A 15,667-nucleotide genomic window follows, 5' to 3' on the forward strand; every position below is an offset into this window, starting at 1 on the left:
ACATTTAGCAATTAGGTGCATAACACATAAATCAAGTCGAATTTCATCGACACCTAAAGCATTATCTAGTAATTCAGAGAGTAGCCCTCGCCTGTAACTCCTCCAGCGTTTTCCTCACAACCTCCTTCACGTTCCTCGCCTTAATCTCCAGGAAACTCCTCAAAAGAACCTTAAACCAAAATCACAGAAATCAACACATTGAGTCAGAAACTCAGCAAGCAATAAGTCCTAGGGTTACACGGTACATTACAAACTCTGTGGTACGACAATCTAACGCGTTAAGACAAGTTTTCGAAAAAGTCGGATTTCCTCCCCCCTTGGTATAGCTCTCGGCCACTTTCCTTAATTGGGAGGGTCGATTTTTCTTCGATCAAACTTGGTTCCTAGGTTAACATACGCCGTAACTAAGACGGTTCTAAGCTCGGAAAAATTTTCGGATCGAAAACTGATATAGGGGTAGTTTGGTCATTATTTTTAGCTCAAAATTTCAAAATTGGATTTTTGAAAAACAAATTGGATGGGGACGTCCACAACGACGTTTATGACGACAAATCCTACTAGCACTAAGCCAAGTCGATAGATTAGAGCGTAAAGGTTGCGACTTTGCCGAAAAATGGGTATTTAAGGTAGAAATTGATCCCGGCGGCATTTCGTCGACATTCGACAAAATCTAATCCGCAGAACACGCTCAGGAGCATGCAGGGAAGAAGTTTAGACACTGAAATCAGCGTATTTGAACAGTTTTTCAAAAACCTCAAAATTTTGAACTCAGAAAGTCGTAGGAGAAGTGGACAGAAACGACGATTCGAAGGAGAGTATAGTTTACCTACCTCGAGGTCTTCGATTAGTGACGATCGGTGAAGCAAACGGGCAAGAAACGACGAAGATCCGGATCTCTCTCTCTCTCTAGGTGCTCGCGGGTTTGGGGAGGGGAAATGGGTATTTTTTTGCAAAAAATCTAATTTTCAAGCTATTTATAGGTTTTGGAAAAAGCGGAAAAAAGATTTTTTTGCGATTCCGATTTTTCCTGCGCGTTCCTCTGCGCATTCTAAGATAGGTTCTGGCGACAGAATTCCAGAACTCAAAACAGGATTCTTGGAATTAAACCAAAAGATCCAAAATCGGCATAAGTCGGTGTAAGTCGGATTATCCCGAAAAACTACTTTTTGCAGTGATCGTCGGATGAGAAAACTTCCTTCTGAAGAAAGATTAGGAATGATGAGAGAAATAGGAGAACGCGTGTGGAAATCTTCTTTTGCAGCTCCGAATAGAAAAAGTCTTCATCGTCTGTCGATCTTAGGTTTTCTCGAACTATCAGGGATTCCGTTTCGGCAAACTTCCGAGAATTGGAATTTGACGTTCGTACTTTCCAGGATTTCACATCGAAATGATTGTTTAAGGACGGAAAAGAGAAGTTCTAACATTTCTCTGAGGATTTTTAGAATTAGTTTCCATCGTGTCCTAAAGCGTAAATTAACTATTCACTAATACCTTTGACCTAGGATTAAGCGTATGTTAGTCGTGCTATAACTCTTATCGGTTTTTCGATAAATTCTTGGACTTTTCCTGAACCTTTTTCCTTCCCAAATTTATCTTAATCAAATAACTCTTTTATTTTATTCACTTATCCAAAGCGTTAAAACTTGGGCCTTACAGGAGCAGTCCAGAAGCTGAAAACTTGAAGACTCTGAAGTCCAAGTGTAAGCTGGCTCTCAAGACCAAAGTACTTCAAATTACGAAGACCAGATGTTCAGAGTGAACGGTCCAGAAGCAGAAGTTCTGAAGGTTAGAAGAGGCGGAACAACATCTATAAGATCAGATTATCTGAGTTGGAAACTTAGAAAGTAAAGTGCATTCTTTCTGTTAATGAGGAGCAATGGGTATGACATAGATGGTTAGGGCATGCTAGCATGAGAAAGATCTCTCAGCTAAGTAAGCTTGACCTTGTCAAGGGCTTACCCGCTCTGAAGTTTTCTTCAGAAGCTCTTTGTGAAGCATGTCAGAAAGAAAAATTTACAAAAGTCCCTTTCAAGGCAAAGAATGTTGTTTCCACCACAAGGTCGTTGGAACTTCTGCATATTGACCTATTTGGACCAGTGAAAATTGAGTCTATAGGTGGCAAGAAATATGGGATGGTCATCGTTGACGACTATAGCCACTGGACATGGGTAAAATTCTTAAGACACAAGGATGAGTCTTACTCTGTGTTCTCTTGTAAGACCCTGATTTTATGATAGTCCTTATTTATTCTAGATGAATAATAAAGTGTGAATTTTCAGTAATCATAGAATTACTATGTGTTGAGAAACTAGAGCGTTAGTTGTCTGTATCGACATGTTTGACATGCCCGAAGGCGAAGGTGACACCAAAAGCCTGCAGGGAAGCTGCAACCATTAGCTGTTCCAGAATGGAAGTGGGACAGTATATCTATGGATTTCGTGACGGAATTACCGCTAACACGAAAGAAGTTCGATCCTATATGGGTCATAGTTGATCGTTTGACGAAGACCGCTCACTTCGTACCAATCAAGCAAAGTTACAAAGTGGAAAAGTTGGCAGAAATTTACATGGTTGAAATTGTGCGCCTGCACGGTGTACCGTCCAACATTGTGTCAGACGGAGACCCGAGATTTACTTCGCGTTTCTGGGGAGCTTTACAAGAGGCATTGGGAACCAAACTGCGGTTGAGTGTCGCTTATCACCCACAGACGGATGGGCAGACTGAGAGGACGATCCAATCATTGGAAGACTCGCTAAGAGCTTGTGTTCTGGATCACAAAGGGAGTTGGGACGAGTTGTTACATTTGATCGAGTTCACCTACAACAACAGTTTTCATGCGAGCATAGGGATGGCACCGTACGAAGCACTATATGGTCGAAGATGTCGTACACCCTTATGTTGGCATCAAGATGGAGAGAACCTGATTATTGGACCTGAATTAGTTCAACAGACCACGGAGGAAGTGAGCAAATCCAGGAAAGGATGAGGATCTCGCAAAATCGTCAGAAGAGTTATGCTGACAATAGGAGGAAGGAGTTGGAGTATCAAGCGGGAGATCATGTCTTCTTGTGAGTCACCCCGATGACTGGAGTCGGAAGGGCGATCAGGTCAAGGAAACTGACTCCAAAGGTCATTGGACCGTATCTAATCACGGAGCGTGTTGGACCAGTGGCGTATAGGATTGCACTACCGCTATTCCTTTCCAACATTCATGATGTGTTGCATGTGTCGCAACTGCGGAGGTATATGGCCGATGATTCACATGTGATTGAACCTGATGATATACAGTTGAAGGACGATCTAACGATGGAAATGCCACCCATCAAGATTGTTGATAAGAGTACTAAGTGCTTGAGGAACAAGAAGGTGTCCTTGGTAAAGGTAATTTGGAATCAAGCTACATGCGACGCTACATAGGAGTTAGAGGATAAGATGCGGGAGTCACATCCCGATTTATTTCGTCGATTCAATTATTAATCTTTAATTAGTGGCAAAGGTTCAATTATTACGAAACTCTTGAAAACTTAACCAAAACGCTTGCAGAATAAAAATAGTCGTAAGCCCCGACATTAATGAAATTCATGTCATAATAAAGATAAACGTAGAATAGATCCTCAAGTATGATTACATCAGCCTTTTTTAAAAGGAACAAAAACCCAAAGTAAGAAAATAAATAAAGTACAATGCCAACCGGTCACTCAACCCCAAAAGAAAAGTGCAAGTCACTCAACCCATGTCCCTACTCCTCTGACTCGTCATCTTCATCTTCAATGGCAGGCTCATCATCAGGAATTGGCTCATTGGTAAACTCCCTGAGCATATGGTTTCTCAGACCTCGGTAGATGTCGCCCTCCTTGTTGTCGTAGGACTCGACCGCCAAACAGGAGAACCTCTGAACTTTCCGCTCGTCCTTACTACCATGAAATTCAACCCATTCTTCGCCTTTGAGCTCTGGAAGCCCTTCCTCTTCCACCACAGGCTTCTGTGGCTCCGCATGCTCCACTGTTGGCTCCTCCTGTTCAACCTCCATGTCCTCGGAAGGTTCTTGCTCCTCCTCAGTTACCTGTGCAGAAGATGTCCTCGAACCCGCATCCAAAGGGAAGTAGAACCGAGGGGGTGCAAAGGGCATCTTCACCCTCCCATGTTCCATTTCCTGAGTCTGGATGACTCCTCCTTTGCTGTCGCGTCCCGTAATCGTAGCCTTGCCGACATAAACACGACGCACCTGGCGCGAGTCGACCACCCAAGCGTCGTCATTGTATTCATCGTGGAGTTTCAGTGTCCAAGAATACACCGAACTCATCGTCAGCACCATTTGCCCCCCCCCCCCAGAATAAGCAAATAACAGATAATAGAGGGTCAGATCCCATGCAATACTCGCAAGTAAATCAAATAATCACGTAATATTATCACATGCATTGACAGGGACTATACATATTCATATCTCGGTTAGCAACCTGATAGTGTGGTTAGGCTAACGTCCTCACCATCACACAACCACCACATTCACCTTGGCCAATCACGATCAACCGCGGATGATCAAGCATCTCCCGTCACATAACAAGTCCAAATACCTAACCTTAGGGAACATAGGGTTCGGCTACATAATAGCAATTTATACATACTCATGTTCTCATATTTATCATACAAAATCCAGCACCAAAACATCAAGCTATTTCATGGATCAAGAACCATAAGAAAAATCTGCCGAGAACCCTAAAAGTGGGTTCGGCCGTGAGCATGTTTGGCTAGGGTTTTTCAAGTCCTAATGTCAGGCCTTAATCCATACTCAAACTTGACACACTTCGATGTCTCATCATTAGCCGTACTGTAGTGCGGATGAAACCGACACAATTCCTCAAACTTTGCTGCATACTCACCTACCAACATCGCTTCTTGCTTCAACTCTAGAAATTCCATCTCCTTCCTACCTTTTGCATCGGCTGGAAAATACTTTTCAAGAAAAGCATTCTTGAAGATTTCCCAAGTCAATTCTCCTTCCGTTGGGGTGATCCTCCCCCTCACACTTGTCCACCACGTCCTAGCTTCACCTGAAAGTAAATAGCTAGCGAAAGCTACTTTTCTAGGCTCAGCACATACCAGAGTCTCGTAAATCCTTTCCAGTTCTCGTACCCATTCATAAGCTCAGTCGGGGTTATACCCTCCTTCAAACTTAGGCGGACTACGCTTCAGAAACTTATCCAGTCCGTGGTAAATCTCTTCTTCATTCTGATTATTCGCAGCTCCTTGTCCTACTCCTTGTCTTGCTCTTTCCGCTTGCTCAGTCAAGAAAGCGTGAGTTGCTCAAGTGCTCGTGCCATGGCTGCCATTTCTTCCTGAAATTCACAAAGTGATTAGTTCTTTTCCTAAGAATTCCTAACTCAGACTCTTCTAGCAGGCTTTTACCCTAGGCCAAAGAATCATTGCTCTGATACCAACTCTTGTGGCGTCCCTTTTTCACAAGTGACGCCTTCGTCCAACACTATCACTTATGAACGAGCGACCCAATTTTATTTTTCTCTTTAATGTGTTAGTGTTACCGTTTCTAATTATATATCGACTCAGAGACCACTACGACTTTTCATAGTCGGAGAGTTCCCCTCTAACCTTTTCAGATAGATGACAGCATACCTAAGACAAGCAAGTTAGCAACAAAAAAAGCATCACAAACATAGCATGCTTGGCCTAGGTCACTACAGCGTTCAAATGACATAAACAAGAGAGTGTTCAAGTGAGGGTGTACACATCCCCCACAAGGCATCATCAAATAAAAACTTAATTAATCAAGAAACGGATAAGAACTATCACCGGACCAGTCAGCTTCATCCCCCAATCTCCTCCTCCTCAGGATCCTCCTCCATGTCACCGCTGCTTCCCTCCTCCGGCACTGCCATAGGTACCCTCTCTCCCAATCCATCGGGTTTCACGAACCGCTGTCTATAAATCCCGGCATCCCTGGAAAAACTCGGTGATCGCATCCTCTTCCTAGCTGTGGTTCTGAGGCACGGTGCAGTCCTCCGGGGCGGAGAACCTACTATCTCTCGGGATGCCTGACCGGGCGCAAAAGTTCCTGCGGGCTCCTAACTCGGATCGACACTACTTGATATGGCTCCTCCTGGGGCACGGGATCCACACCAACATGCGGATCGGGGCCCACTCCGGTCTGAGGCACTGGATCCACCTCCGACTGAGGCTGTGGCGGCGGATCGGGAACGGGCGGTCGAAATCTCCTGGCATGCCTCAGCATATAGAATGAAAACATGAGAGGAATAGTCACCGGATAGCCAAGCTCGTCGGATCCAGGTACCCTGCACCATAACATAGTCAGTCCATTGTAAAAGCAGAACCTGATGTTGGATTCAAAGTACCGGCCAGTACGGGATGGAAAGTCAGCGTGAATGGCGAGCACTGGAGGGAGGCTCATCGTCTAACCTGTGATCTGCTTTATGGTAAAAATAATGTAAGTGTAACGCCACGATTTCTCGAGTGTCACACAGTAAACCAAACGTCACCATTTTCGTAAGAATTTTCGCCGTTCAATTATTAATCTTGATTTAATGACAAAAGTTCAATTATTGCGAAACTTAAAACTTTACAAATAAATTGGCGAAATAAATAAGACATGCATTTCTGAATAAAATAACTCTTAATCAAAAGAACCATAAATCAAAAGTACATAAATGTAACCTTGGGCTAAAGCCCTACATCAAAGTACATCAAAAGAAATCTCTGGAAATAAAAGCTGATAAAAGATAGTTCAGCACTACGAAACACTCAATCCCCAGCATGGCAACATCAGTCACTCGTCGAGCCAACCGCACTGTCTCTAGCGCTTCTTCACAGGAGCCCTGACCTCTGGTGCATCTCCATTTCCCTCCGTCTCGGCATCCCCAGGTGCATCAGCTACTGTAACGTACCGTGGAGCAAAGTCCTCCATAGGCTCAGTAGGAACTGGAAGGGACTCTGGAGGCGGAGCTGGAAAGTCGCCAATGCGTGCCCACCAATCTGGTACCCCGAACGCCCGTGAAGAACCCTCCTCTCCTGCAACCCACTGTGGAGAGTTCGAGCAAGAACCCTCATCTCCTAGATGCAAGAAGCGACATGGTGCGAAGGGCATCTTGACCTTGCCCCATTCCATGATCTGTGTCTCGACGACGTTCCCGTGTCGGTCACGTCCCGTGATCGTAGCGCTGCCGACATAAAGGTGACGTACCTTGGCAGAGTCGGTCTGCCAGGCATTGTCCTTGTGCTGGTCATGCAAATCTATCGTCCACGAGGTCACTACGCTATTGACCTCCACCATCTGCCCCCCCCCCCCAAGAATAACACATAAACAAATAACAGGGTCAGATCTCATGTTCTCATATAAACATTCACATATCCATGTAATTATCATAAAAAACAAGATTCAATAAGGAAAATCTTTAAGTTAAGTCACGGTCAGTCACCTAAGTTTCAGTTAGGCTAACGACCTCACCATTCACACAACCACCTCAACACCAATGGCCAAATCACGATCATCCGCAGATGAACAATTCTCGGAGGGGACACACCGTACAACCCTCTGTCACGTGGGGACACACCGTACAACCCACAAAATCACAAGGTGACCGCAGTCAACCAAATCACGTGGGGACACACCGTACAACCCACAAAACACCCTCGTGTGCAAGTAACCGTTTGTCTCTAACGGTACCATCGTTCTCATGGTCCATAGTCATCACTAGACCTATGTTCCAATTACATGACATTTTACTTGTAAGCGATTAAGCCTCAATTCTCTTTGTTAGGGCTCTAATAGTCAACCTAGAGTCTTAACATTTTCACAAGACTTATACAACTTAATCACAGTAATAACCACAGCACCAAAAGGAATTACAGCTAGATGAGCGACCTTTTGACGATATCCAAATTAAGCAAATACAAGCTATACTAAGTAGTTAGTCATGTTCACAAGCTTAATCACACATAATTCATAGCATCTCCTAATCACATGTTTCTAAACAAAACTACAAACATTTTCACAACTTAGCTTTTGACAGCAGAAACAACATTCATTGAAACTGGCCTACAGAACACGTCTTCCAACCAAAAATCATGTATGATACCTTTATGGAAAGCTATTTTAAAGATCTACAACTATCTAGTTAAACACTTTTTCATTTGAGCCCCATAATTAGGTGATATTAGGCCTTAAAGCTTTCTGTCCGACACAGGGAAAAATAGCAGGTGCAACAGTTACTAAAAACGACCTCCAGCACACATTACCAACCGAAAATTTATGATCTTTATATGTCTGGAAAGCTTTTTTGAAGATATACAACTTTCCTGTTAATCACGTTTTCATTTGACGACCAGAAATAAATGAAAATAGGCCCTGAAGGTTACTGTCCAGCACAGAAATCTGACAGGGAATGCATTTGCCATCAATTTCGTTTTAGCCATTCTATTCTAAAGGTTCTAAGTCATATACCAGCATCAAAACATCATGAACACAAGACAACAGAACAGCCCAAGCCCTTCATACAATATACAACAACAAACATCACCAACTCAAGTCCTAAACATGCAAGACTCTACCCAACTAGATCCACCCTTACCTTAGATCTTGGGTTTGGAAAGGATGAAGGATTGGTGATGGAAGAGATGATTGAAATAGCCTTCTCCTTGCTGCACCTTAAGCTTAGACGTGATCTCCTCCTTCCTCTCTTGGCCTCTCTTGCTTTTCCTCCTCTTCTTCTTCTTTCTTTCTCTCTAGCCGCCACCCTCTCTCACTCTTTCTCTCTTGTTTTCTTTTCTTTTCTCTTCTGAATTTGTGTGGGAAAATGAGAGTATGTGGTTAGGTTTCTAACTTAGCCTTATTAGGTCTCTCAAAGCTGCAGAAAACCTCCCCTTTTGCCCTCCAATTCGTGGCCCAAGCAAGCCCAACTAGGGTTTTGCATAATTCAAAAGTTTGAATGGAGACAAGGCATTTATGGCTCTTTATTTCCCTTTAATCTCTTGTCCAAAAACTGACCAGCCTTGATCATGAGCCATAAACCCTCATTATTTTCCCTTAACTCATGCAAATTAGTCAAATAAACAATCTCCACTCCCTTCCTAATCACCTACTCGAGCATGGTCCACAACCTTGGCCTCCAAGCAACCCAAAATCACTTATCTTGGAGTCCTTAACCTTATAATTAATTATTTCCTAGCCCTCGAGTATTATTACTTCAATATCAATAATACTATACACTCAAAGCATCAAGGAAAATTAACAATATATAAACAATCACGTTCTATCATTTATTCCATAATAAATAATTTCATTCATCAAAGTAGGGCCTTACAGTAAGGCTGAGTCAAACGCGACATTGTACATGTTACACGTCAGATAAACAAACGACAAAGTTTAAGATAACATACTATCAAATACAAGCATGTTAACAAGCACACACAATATCACACATAGTATGAGGTTCCATCGCCTTATACCTTCACTACTTCCTTACAAAATGATGAGTTCATCGCCAACCTTTTTATTTTTATTTTGATAATGAGATGAGTATGTTTTCATAGGGCCCGATGGCTTCTTTAAATACTTTGGAAAGTCGTCTCAGGAACATGGACACTCCTTGCAGTCCACTCTTTACCGGAAATGATCGCTCAGTGGCTCACAGACAGAAATACACAACTCGACTCTTTGCCTTAAACTTCATGCCAACCCCGACCTCAGGGGTCCTGCCGGGACGGGCATGAGAGGTGTTGTGGCGTCCCCTTCCTTAAGTGACGAGTTCTCCCTAACTCCATCACTCAGGAGTGAGCACGCTACGTGAAATAGTGAACCTTTTTTTTTTTCTACTTAGGGTTACCTCATTAGGTCGGGATCGCAAGAGTAAAGAGTACTCGAGCGTCTCCCTTAACATCCCCAGGCATTTCGACCTCCTAACTTAAGACTACGGAGAATAACGATATAAACCACACAAATCATACATAGCATGCATAGTTGGTGGACGGATCCACCGCATAAGTCTACAGATAAGAAGACAGCACATAAAGAGGACACAACGCCCTCAAACACATAGTCTGGTACAGGTAATCAGAATACAGAAACAGAAACATAAATCATCATCATCATCATCATCATCATTAGAAACTCGGACCATATGGCTTCATCCCCTCGGATCTTCCTCCTCCGGATCCTCCTCACTGACTCCCCCGCTGGCTGCTGGCACTGACCCTGGCTCTGCTGTCGGACCCTGCTTTGACTCCCTGACTTCGGACGCCTCGCCTCTCCGAAATCTGCGACGGTAAATCCTGGCATCTCAGGAGAATCTGGGGGATCTCACTCGCTTGCGGGCTGTGACCCGAAAGCAAGACAAGTTCCTCCGGGGTGGAGGAGATCCTGTAACACCCCACTTTTCGTTATTAGGTTATTTATTATTTTATCTTAATTATTATTATGCTATATGGTAATTTGATGAATTATGTGATTATAATTTAAATCTCATGTGATATAGAATAAGATTTAGATAAATAAGGTTGTTAGGTTTTTGTGTGAGTAATTGAGAGTGGGGCCCATTAGTATGACTATTTAAGGGATATGAGTGAATTAGAAAGGGAGAAATCAGATTTTGAGAATTGGAGAAGTTAGTAGAGGAGAAGAAAAGAAGCGTGAAAGAGAGAAGGGGAGAAAAGAGAAGAAAAACCAAGAATTTGATCTTCAAGAGGTAAGGGTTTGAATTTACCTTGTATAATTGTAGAATAACAGAGGTTGAGTTTAACATGAAGGGACCCCCATCTTCTTTGAAAATTCAGAACTGAGAGACTGTGTTAAGTGTTAACATGTGGTGAGCAAAATTGATTTTGGGCGAAATTGAGGTTCCGGGGAAAATTGGGTTTTGTTCTGTTTTGCCCGCAGATACCCTAACAGTCTGTGTTGTAGAGAGCATAACTCTCTCTACGGAATTCCAAATTGAGTGAAACCAATTTTGTATGAAAGCTAACTCATAGGGCTATGTTGGGTAATATTTTCATAATTTTTCGATTTCTGGTTCAATACCAGAATCATTTGCAATTTCATTCTGTTTCTGCCCGTAGACACCCTATCAGCCTGTGTTGTAGAGAGCATAACTCTCTCTAAAGAATTCCGAATTGAGTGAAACTAATTTTGTATGAAAGCTAACTCATAGGGTTATATTGGGTAATATTTTCATAATTTTTGGATTGCTGGTTCAATACCAGAATTATCTGCAAGTTCACTCTGTTTCTGCTCGCAGACACCCTAACAGCCTGTGCTGTAGAGAGCATAACTCTCTCTAGAGAATTCCAAATTGGGTGAAACCAATTTTATATGAAAGCTAACGTATAAGGCTATGTTTGGTAAAAGTTTCATAATTTTTGGACTGCTCATTTAGTACCAGGATTATATGCAAGTTTGCTATGATTCTGCTTATTTCTGTGATTGATTCTGAAACTGATTCTGGTAATTGATGTGAAACATTTGATGATTTTGTGTTGCTAGTATGTTGGTGGAATAGTGAATGAGTTGATAATTATATTGAAGTGTTATTTTTTGCAATTTTGGTGTGATTTCCGTTATGGAATTTGGTGAGAAAATATGTTATATATTTGGGGCTGGAGTGGTCTCAAATTGCATGTTTTAATTTATGAGTTTTTGCACGAAATACACTTCATTTAGTCAAGAGGCAACGTGTCGGTTTTCATCGGAAAACCGAGGTTTGTCCCAGAACTGGCGTGGTTCTGGAAGTCTGGAGTGGACTTCATTGGTGGTTAAATGTCTGGAGTGGACGCGGTGATACCGCTAAGGTTAACAATTGGTACCACATGCATACATTAGAGTCTCACACACTAAGTTTCACGTTTTCAGTGGTTTTATGTGTTTGGTGATTTGTTGGTGAATTGTTTTGCTGTTGTGGTAAAGTCGAATTATTATTCTTCTTTAAGCTTATAATTTTCCGAAACATTAATAAGATTTGTGAAACTGTCTTGAGAGAAAATATTATAATCACTCAGATTTTAAAGAAAATGTAAAGAGTTTATAAAGCATGATCTGAATTGTTTACTTGCTCTTTGTTATGCTATATTTTATACAATGTAAGTTCTTACCCTTCTGTTGGAATGATGTTCTATGCGACATCGCTCAGGTACTGGAGGTAGAGATGTGGATGTGGCTCATGAGGAGTAGCTTTGGAGAGTCTTAGTTTATGTTATTATTATTATTATTATTATTATTATTATTATTATTATTATTATTATTATAATAAAATAAGTGTCTTGCTCTGTAATGTAACACTGGGTAGATATTTTACGTTACTTTTACATTTATGTTGAGAGGATTTTATAACCTCTCCTTATGGAAGTTGTTGAATAATTTTCTAAATTATGGCGATGTCGTACTGTTGATGGCCGAAGTGCTTATGAAATTCAGTTATGAGTATGATGAACTTTATTGGAATATCATGGAAGATAAACCTATTTAAATAAGTGATCTTATGCATCTTAGGATTATCTGGCTGGTTTAGAAATTTTATTGGCAGAAATAATTCATTCTTTGAAAAGCATATGAACTTATAAATTTTCAAACACAATCAGTGTTAATTATAATGAGTTTTCGTGAAGAAGTGTAATACTCCCTTAGATATGTTTCTAAACTCTGATAAACGTTTTTAAATAAAACAATGGGAAAAAGGGGGTGTTACAGATCCCATAGACTCCTGGGTCTGCGGAACTCTCTGATCTGGGGATCCCGGTGGGCTCACCATGGTGACTGGTACTGCTGGGATAGGCTCTCCGGTCTCCATAGGCTCGCCTGCCTGTGGATATGGCACCTGTGGACTGCCTGGGCTCCGCGGACCTACGTGCTCAGCGTGGGTCGGCAGGAAGAATGAGAACACCATCGGGAGTGTCACTGGGAAATCGATGTGTCCTGCTCCTGGATCCATGCACCACAGAATTGTGAGTCCCTGATAAAAGCAGTATCCGGTAACTGGGTCAACATGCCAGCCAGCACGGGACGGGAAATCAGCGTGGATCGCGAGGACTGGAGGGAAGTGTAAGACCCAAGATTTTAAGCTTAGGATCAGTGGAAGAGATTTCCATTTACGATTAGGGTTGATGTATTGTGAAGGGAAACCTGAACTAGAGTTTACCAAATGAAATAAATTTATGAAGGAGAAAGTTCAGGAAAAGTCAAAGGATTACATCATGATCGATAAAAGTTATAGTACGATCGTTATACGCTTAACCTAGGTCAGAAACCCTAGTATATAGCTAATTTTCACTTTTAGGCACGACGGAAGTTAATTCCAAAAATCTTCAGAGAAATGTTAGAACTTCTCTTTTTCCATATATCACAATCGTTTCGAGGCGAAACTTTAGAACCTACGAACGTCCGATTCCAATCATCGGAAGTTTGCCGAAACCGAATCCCTGGTATTTCAAAACCCTAGAATTTCTCGACAATGAAGACTTTATCTATTCAGAGCTTCAAATGATTATTCTACACGCGTTCACCCATTTCTCTTGATGATTTCAATCTTTCTTCAGAAGGAAGTTTTCCATTCCGACATTCGATGCAAAAAGCAACTTATCGGGTAAAATAGTTTTACACCGACTTTGCACCGACTTTGCATTAGTTGCCAAAAATACAAGGAGACATCTTCTTAGCTTAGGAATTCCTTTGCCAAAACCTATCTTAGAATTCATGGAGAATGATGCCGGAAAAATCAGATTCGCGAAACTTTCATTTTCCCGCGAATTACCATTTTCTATATATAGCAAGCAAGTGAGAAGAAATCACAAAACTCCACCATTTTCTTCCCAAGGAGGCCGCGAGTTTGCATAGGAGAGGAGGAGGAGAGATTTTCTTCATTTCTTGCTTGATCGTCGATCAATCAGTTGCTACTTCAAGGCTTCGAGGTATAGTCGCTAATCCTTACCTCTGATCGCTTTTTCCATAGCTTTTCTGTAGAGTTTTCTGAGCGGATAGTTTATGGGTTTTTGCAAAACTATCCTGAATCTTTCATTTCTGATTCTAAACCTCTTCTATATGTGCCCAAGATCACTTCTGCCGGATTAGATTTTCCGTTATGTCGCCGGAATTCCGCCGGAATCAATTTGAACCTAAAATACCCATTTTTGGAGTTTTTGGTGTAAAGCTTCAACCTTTTGGCTGAAAACTATCGCCTTAGCTTAGTGCTAGTAGGATTAGTTGTCATAAACGTCGTTGGTGACGTCCCTGCAAAATTTTATTTTTGGGATTTCAGTTTTGAAAATCCTAAGTTAAAAATCATGACCAAAATACCCCTGCGACAGTTTTTGATCCGATAATTTTTCCGAGTTCAGAATACCCTTAGTTACGGCTTATGAAAGCATAGGAACCAAGTTTGATCGAAGAAAAATCGAACCCCACAATTAACCAAAGTGGCCGAGCCCTATAGGGGGGAGGAGGAAAATTTCCTTTTCCGAAAACTTGTCCTTTCGCGCTAGATTATCGTACCTCGGAGTATGTATTGCTTCGTGTAACCTTAGTAAGTATTGATAGTTTAGTTTCCGATAGATTCTGATAGTATTTCTGTGGTTTTGCTCTAAAGGTGATTTTGAGGAATTCCCTGAGGAACAAGGCTTTGTTGGTGAGGAAGCGTTAGACGATCATTCTGGAGAACCTTCAGGTGAGGGCTTCTCACTGAATCTCTAGTTAATGCTTAGGGTCGATGTTTCGACATTGTTTACTGTTTATGCACTGGAATTGTGTGTGATTGGAAAATGTTTTCTAAGGCTTCGGCTGACAATGTAGATGATTCATCTACTGAATGTTTTTGAGATTGTCTTACATGCTATGTGCTATGTGGGTAATCTAGGATGTGTGGTGCATGCTTTATATGCTAAGTGCTAAGTGTTTATGATGCGATTTATTGAGATATGACATGTTGTTGATTGTGATGATTTAAATATGCTCTGTACTGGAATCTGAGATTCTGAATGGTGAGAATAGCGGGCAGGTCATGCCGATTTTATTTTGAGAGTTTTGAGAAAGTTTGATAGGACGAACGAGGTTCGGGCCTTAATTTTGTTTAGTGGATCGAGACATCCTCTGGAAGCGACTTGGGATTGGGAGATCCTGAAAAGGTATAAGACTTGCGATAAGACAAAATGGAATCTATTTTATAAAGAAAACTCATAAGACCTTAAATAACCTCTAAATCTTTAAGTAATGATAACAACCTCGAAGGAAGGCATTGGAAGTGAAATCTTAATTTTGGAAAACGAGGAGTGTCGTCGGATCCAAGTGTTGAGTATGTCGTTGTTGTGCTGTTGGAGCAGCGTTTGATGTCGTGCTGTTGGAGCAGCGTTTGTTGTTGTGCTGTTGGAGCAGCTATGTTGTTGGGCTATCCTGGGGATAAGTCCGGGGAATTGATAGTTCCCGAGTATGTGATACTCTTGTGCTGTTGGAGCAGCTATGTGTTGTTGTGAAGTGTGTCTTTTGGTCGCAGAATCGACCGTTACCTTAGGGTAAGCTTTTAGAGACTTTAATTTACCTAGAACACGTGACGACGTGTCGAGTGAGATTCGGAGACGTTGTTTGTCTAATCATCCTGCATTCATGCAACATTAATGAGGTATTAACACAGGACGTACTCTGGACCTCGTCGGATTCCAAAA

The 15,667-nt window shown here is 41.8% G+C and overlaps 2 protein-coding genes across 2 annotated transcripts; one reads left to right on the top strand and one right to left on the bottom strand.

Moving 5' to 3' along the window:
- Positions 1–3,082: 3,082 nt before the first annotated feature.
- Positions 3,083–3,418, top strand: LOC130736438 (uncharacterized). Its single transcript, XM_057588274.1, has one exon. It carries the CDS (start codon positions 3,083–3,085, stop codon positions 3,416–3,418), a length of 336 nt encoding a protein of 111 aa, XP_057444257.1.
- A 3,406-nt stretch (positions 3,419–6,824) lies between these two features.
- LOC130735387 (uncharacterized) lies at positions 6,825–8,761 on the bottom strand. The gene is made up of 2 exons (XM_057587402.1): positions 8,602–8,761; positions 6,825–7,304 (listed from the first exon to the last, which is right to left on the bottom strand). The coding sequence occupies exon 2, from the start codon at positions 7,302–7,304 to the stop codon at positions 6,828–6,830; it is 477 nt and encodes a 158-aa protein (XP_057443385.1). The 5' UTR covers positions 8,602–8,761; the 3' UTR covers positions 6,825–6,827.
- Between the last annotated feature and the right edge of the window lie 6,906 nt (positions 8,762–15,667).

The sequence above is a fragment of the Lotus japonicus genome, chromosome 2 (assembly GCF_012489685.1).
Source record: "Lotus japonicus ecotype B-129 chromosome 2, LjGifu_v1.2".
Taxonomy (NCBI): Eukaryota; Viridiplantae; Streptophyta; class Magnoliopsida; order Fabales; family Fabaceae; genus Lotus; species Lotus japonicus.

Excerpts from the sequence above, each read along its gene's own strand:
- LOC130736438 (XM_057588274.1), top strand. The coding sequence starts at position 3,083 with ATGACTGGAGTCGGAAGGGCGATCAGGTCAAGGAAACTGACTCCAAAG.
- LOC130735387 (XM_057587402.1), bottom strand. The coding sequence starts at position 7,304 with ATGGTGGAGGTCAATAGCGTAGTGACCTCGTGGACGATAGATTTGCAT.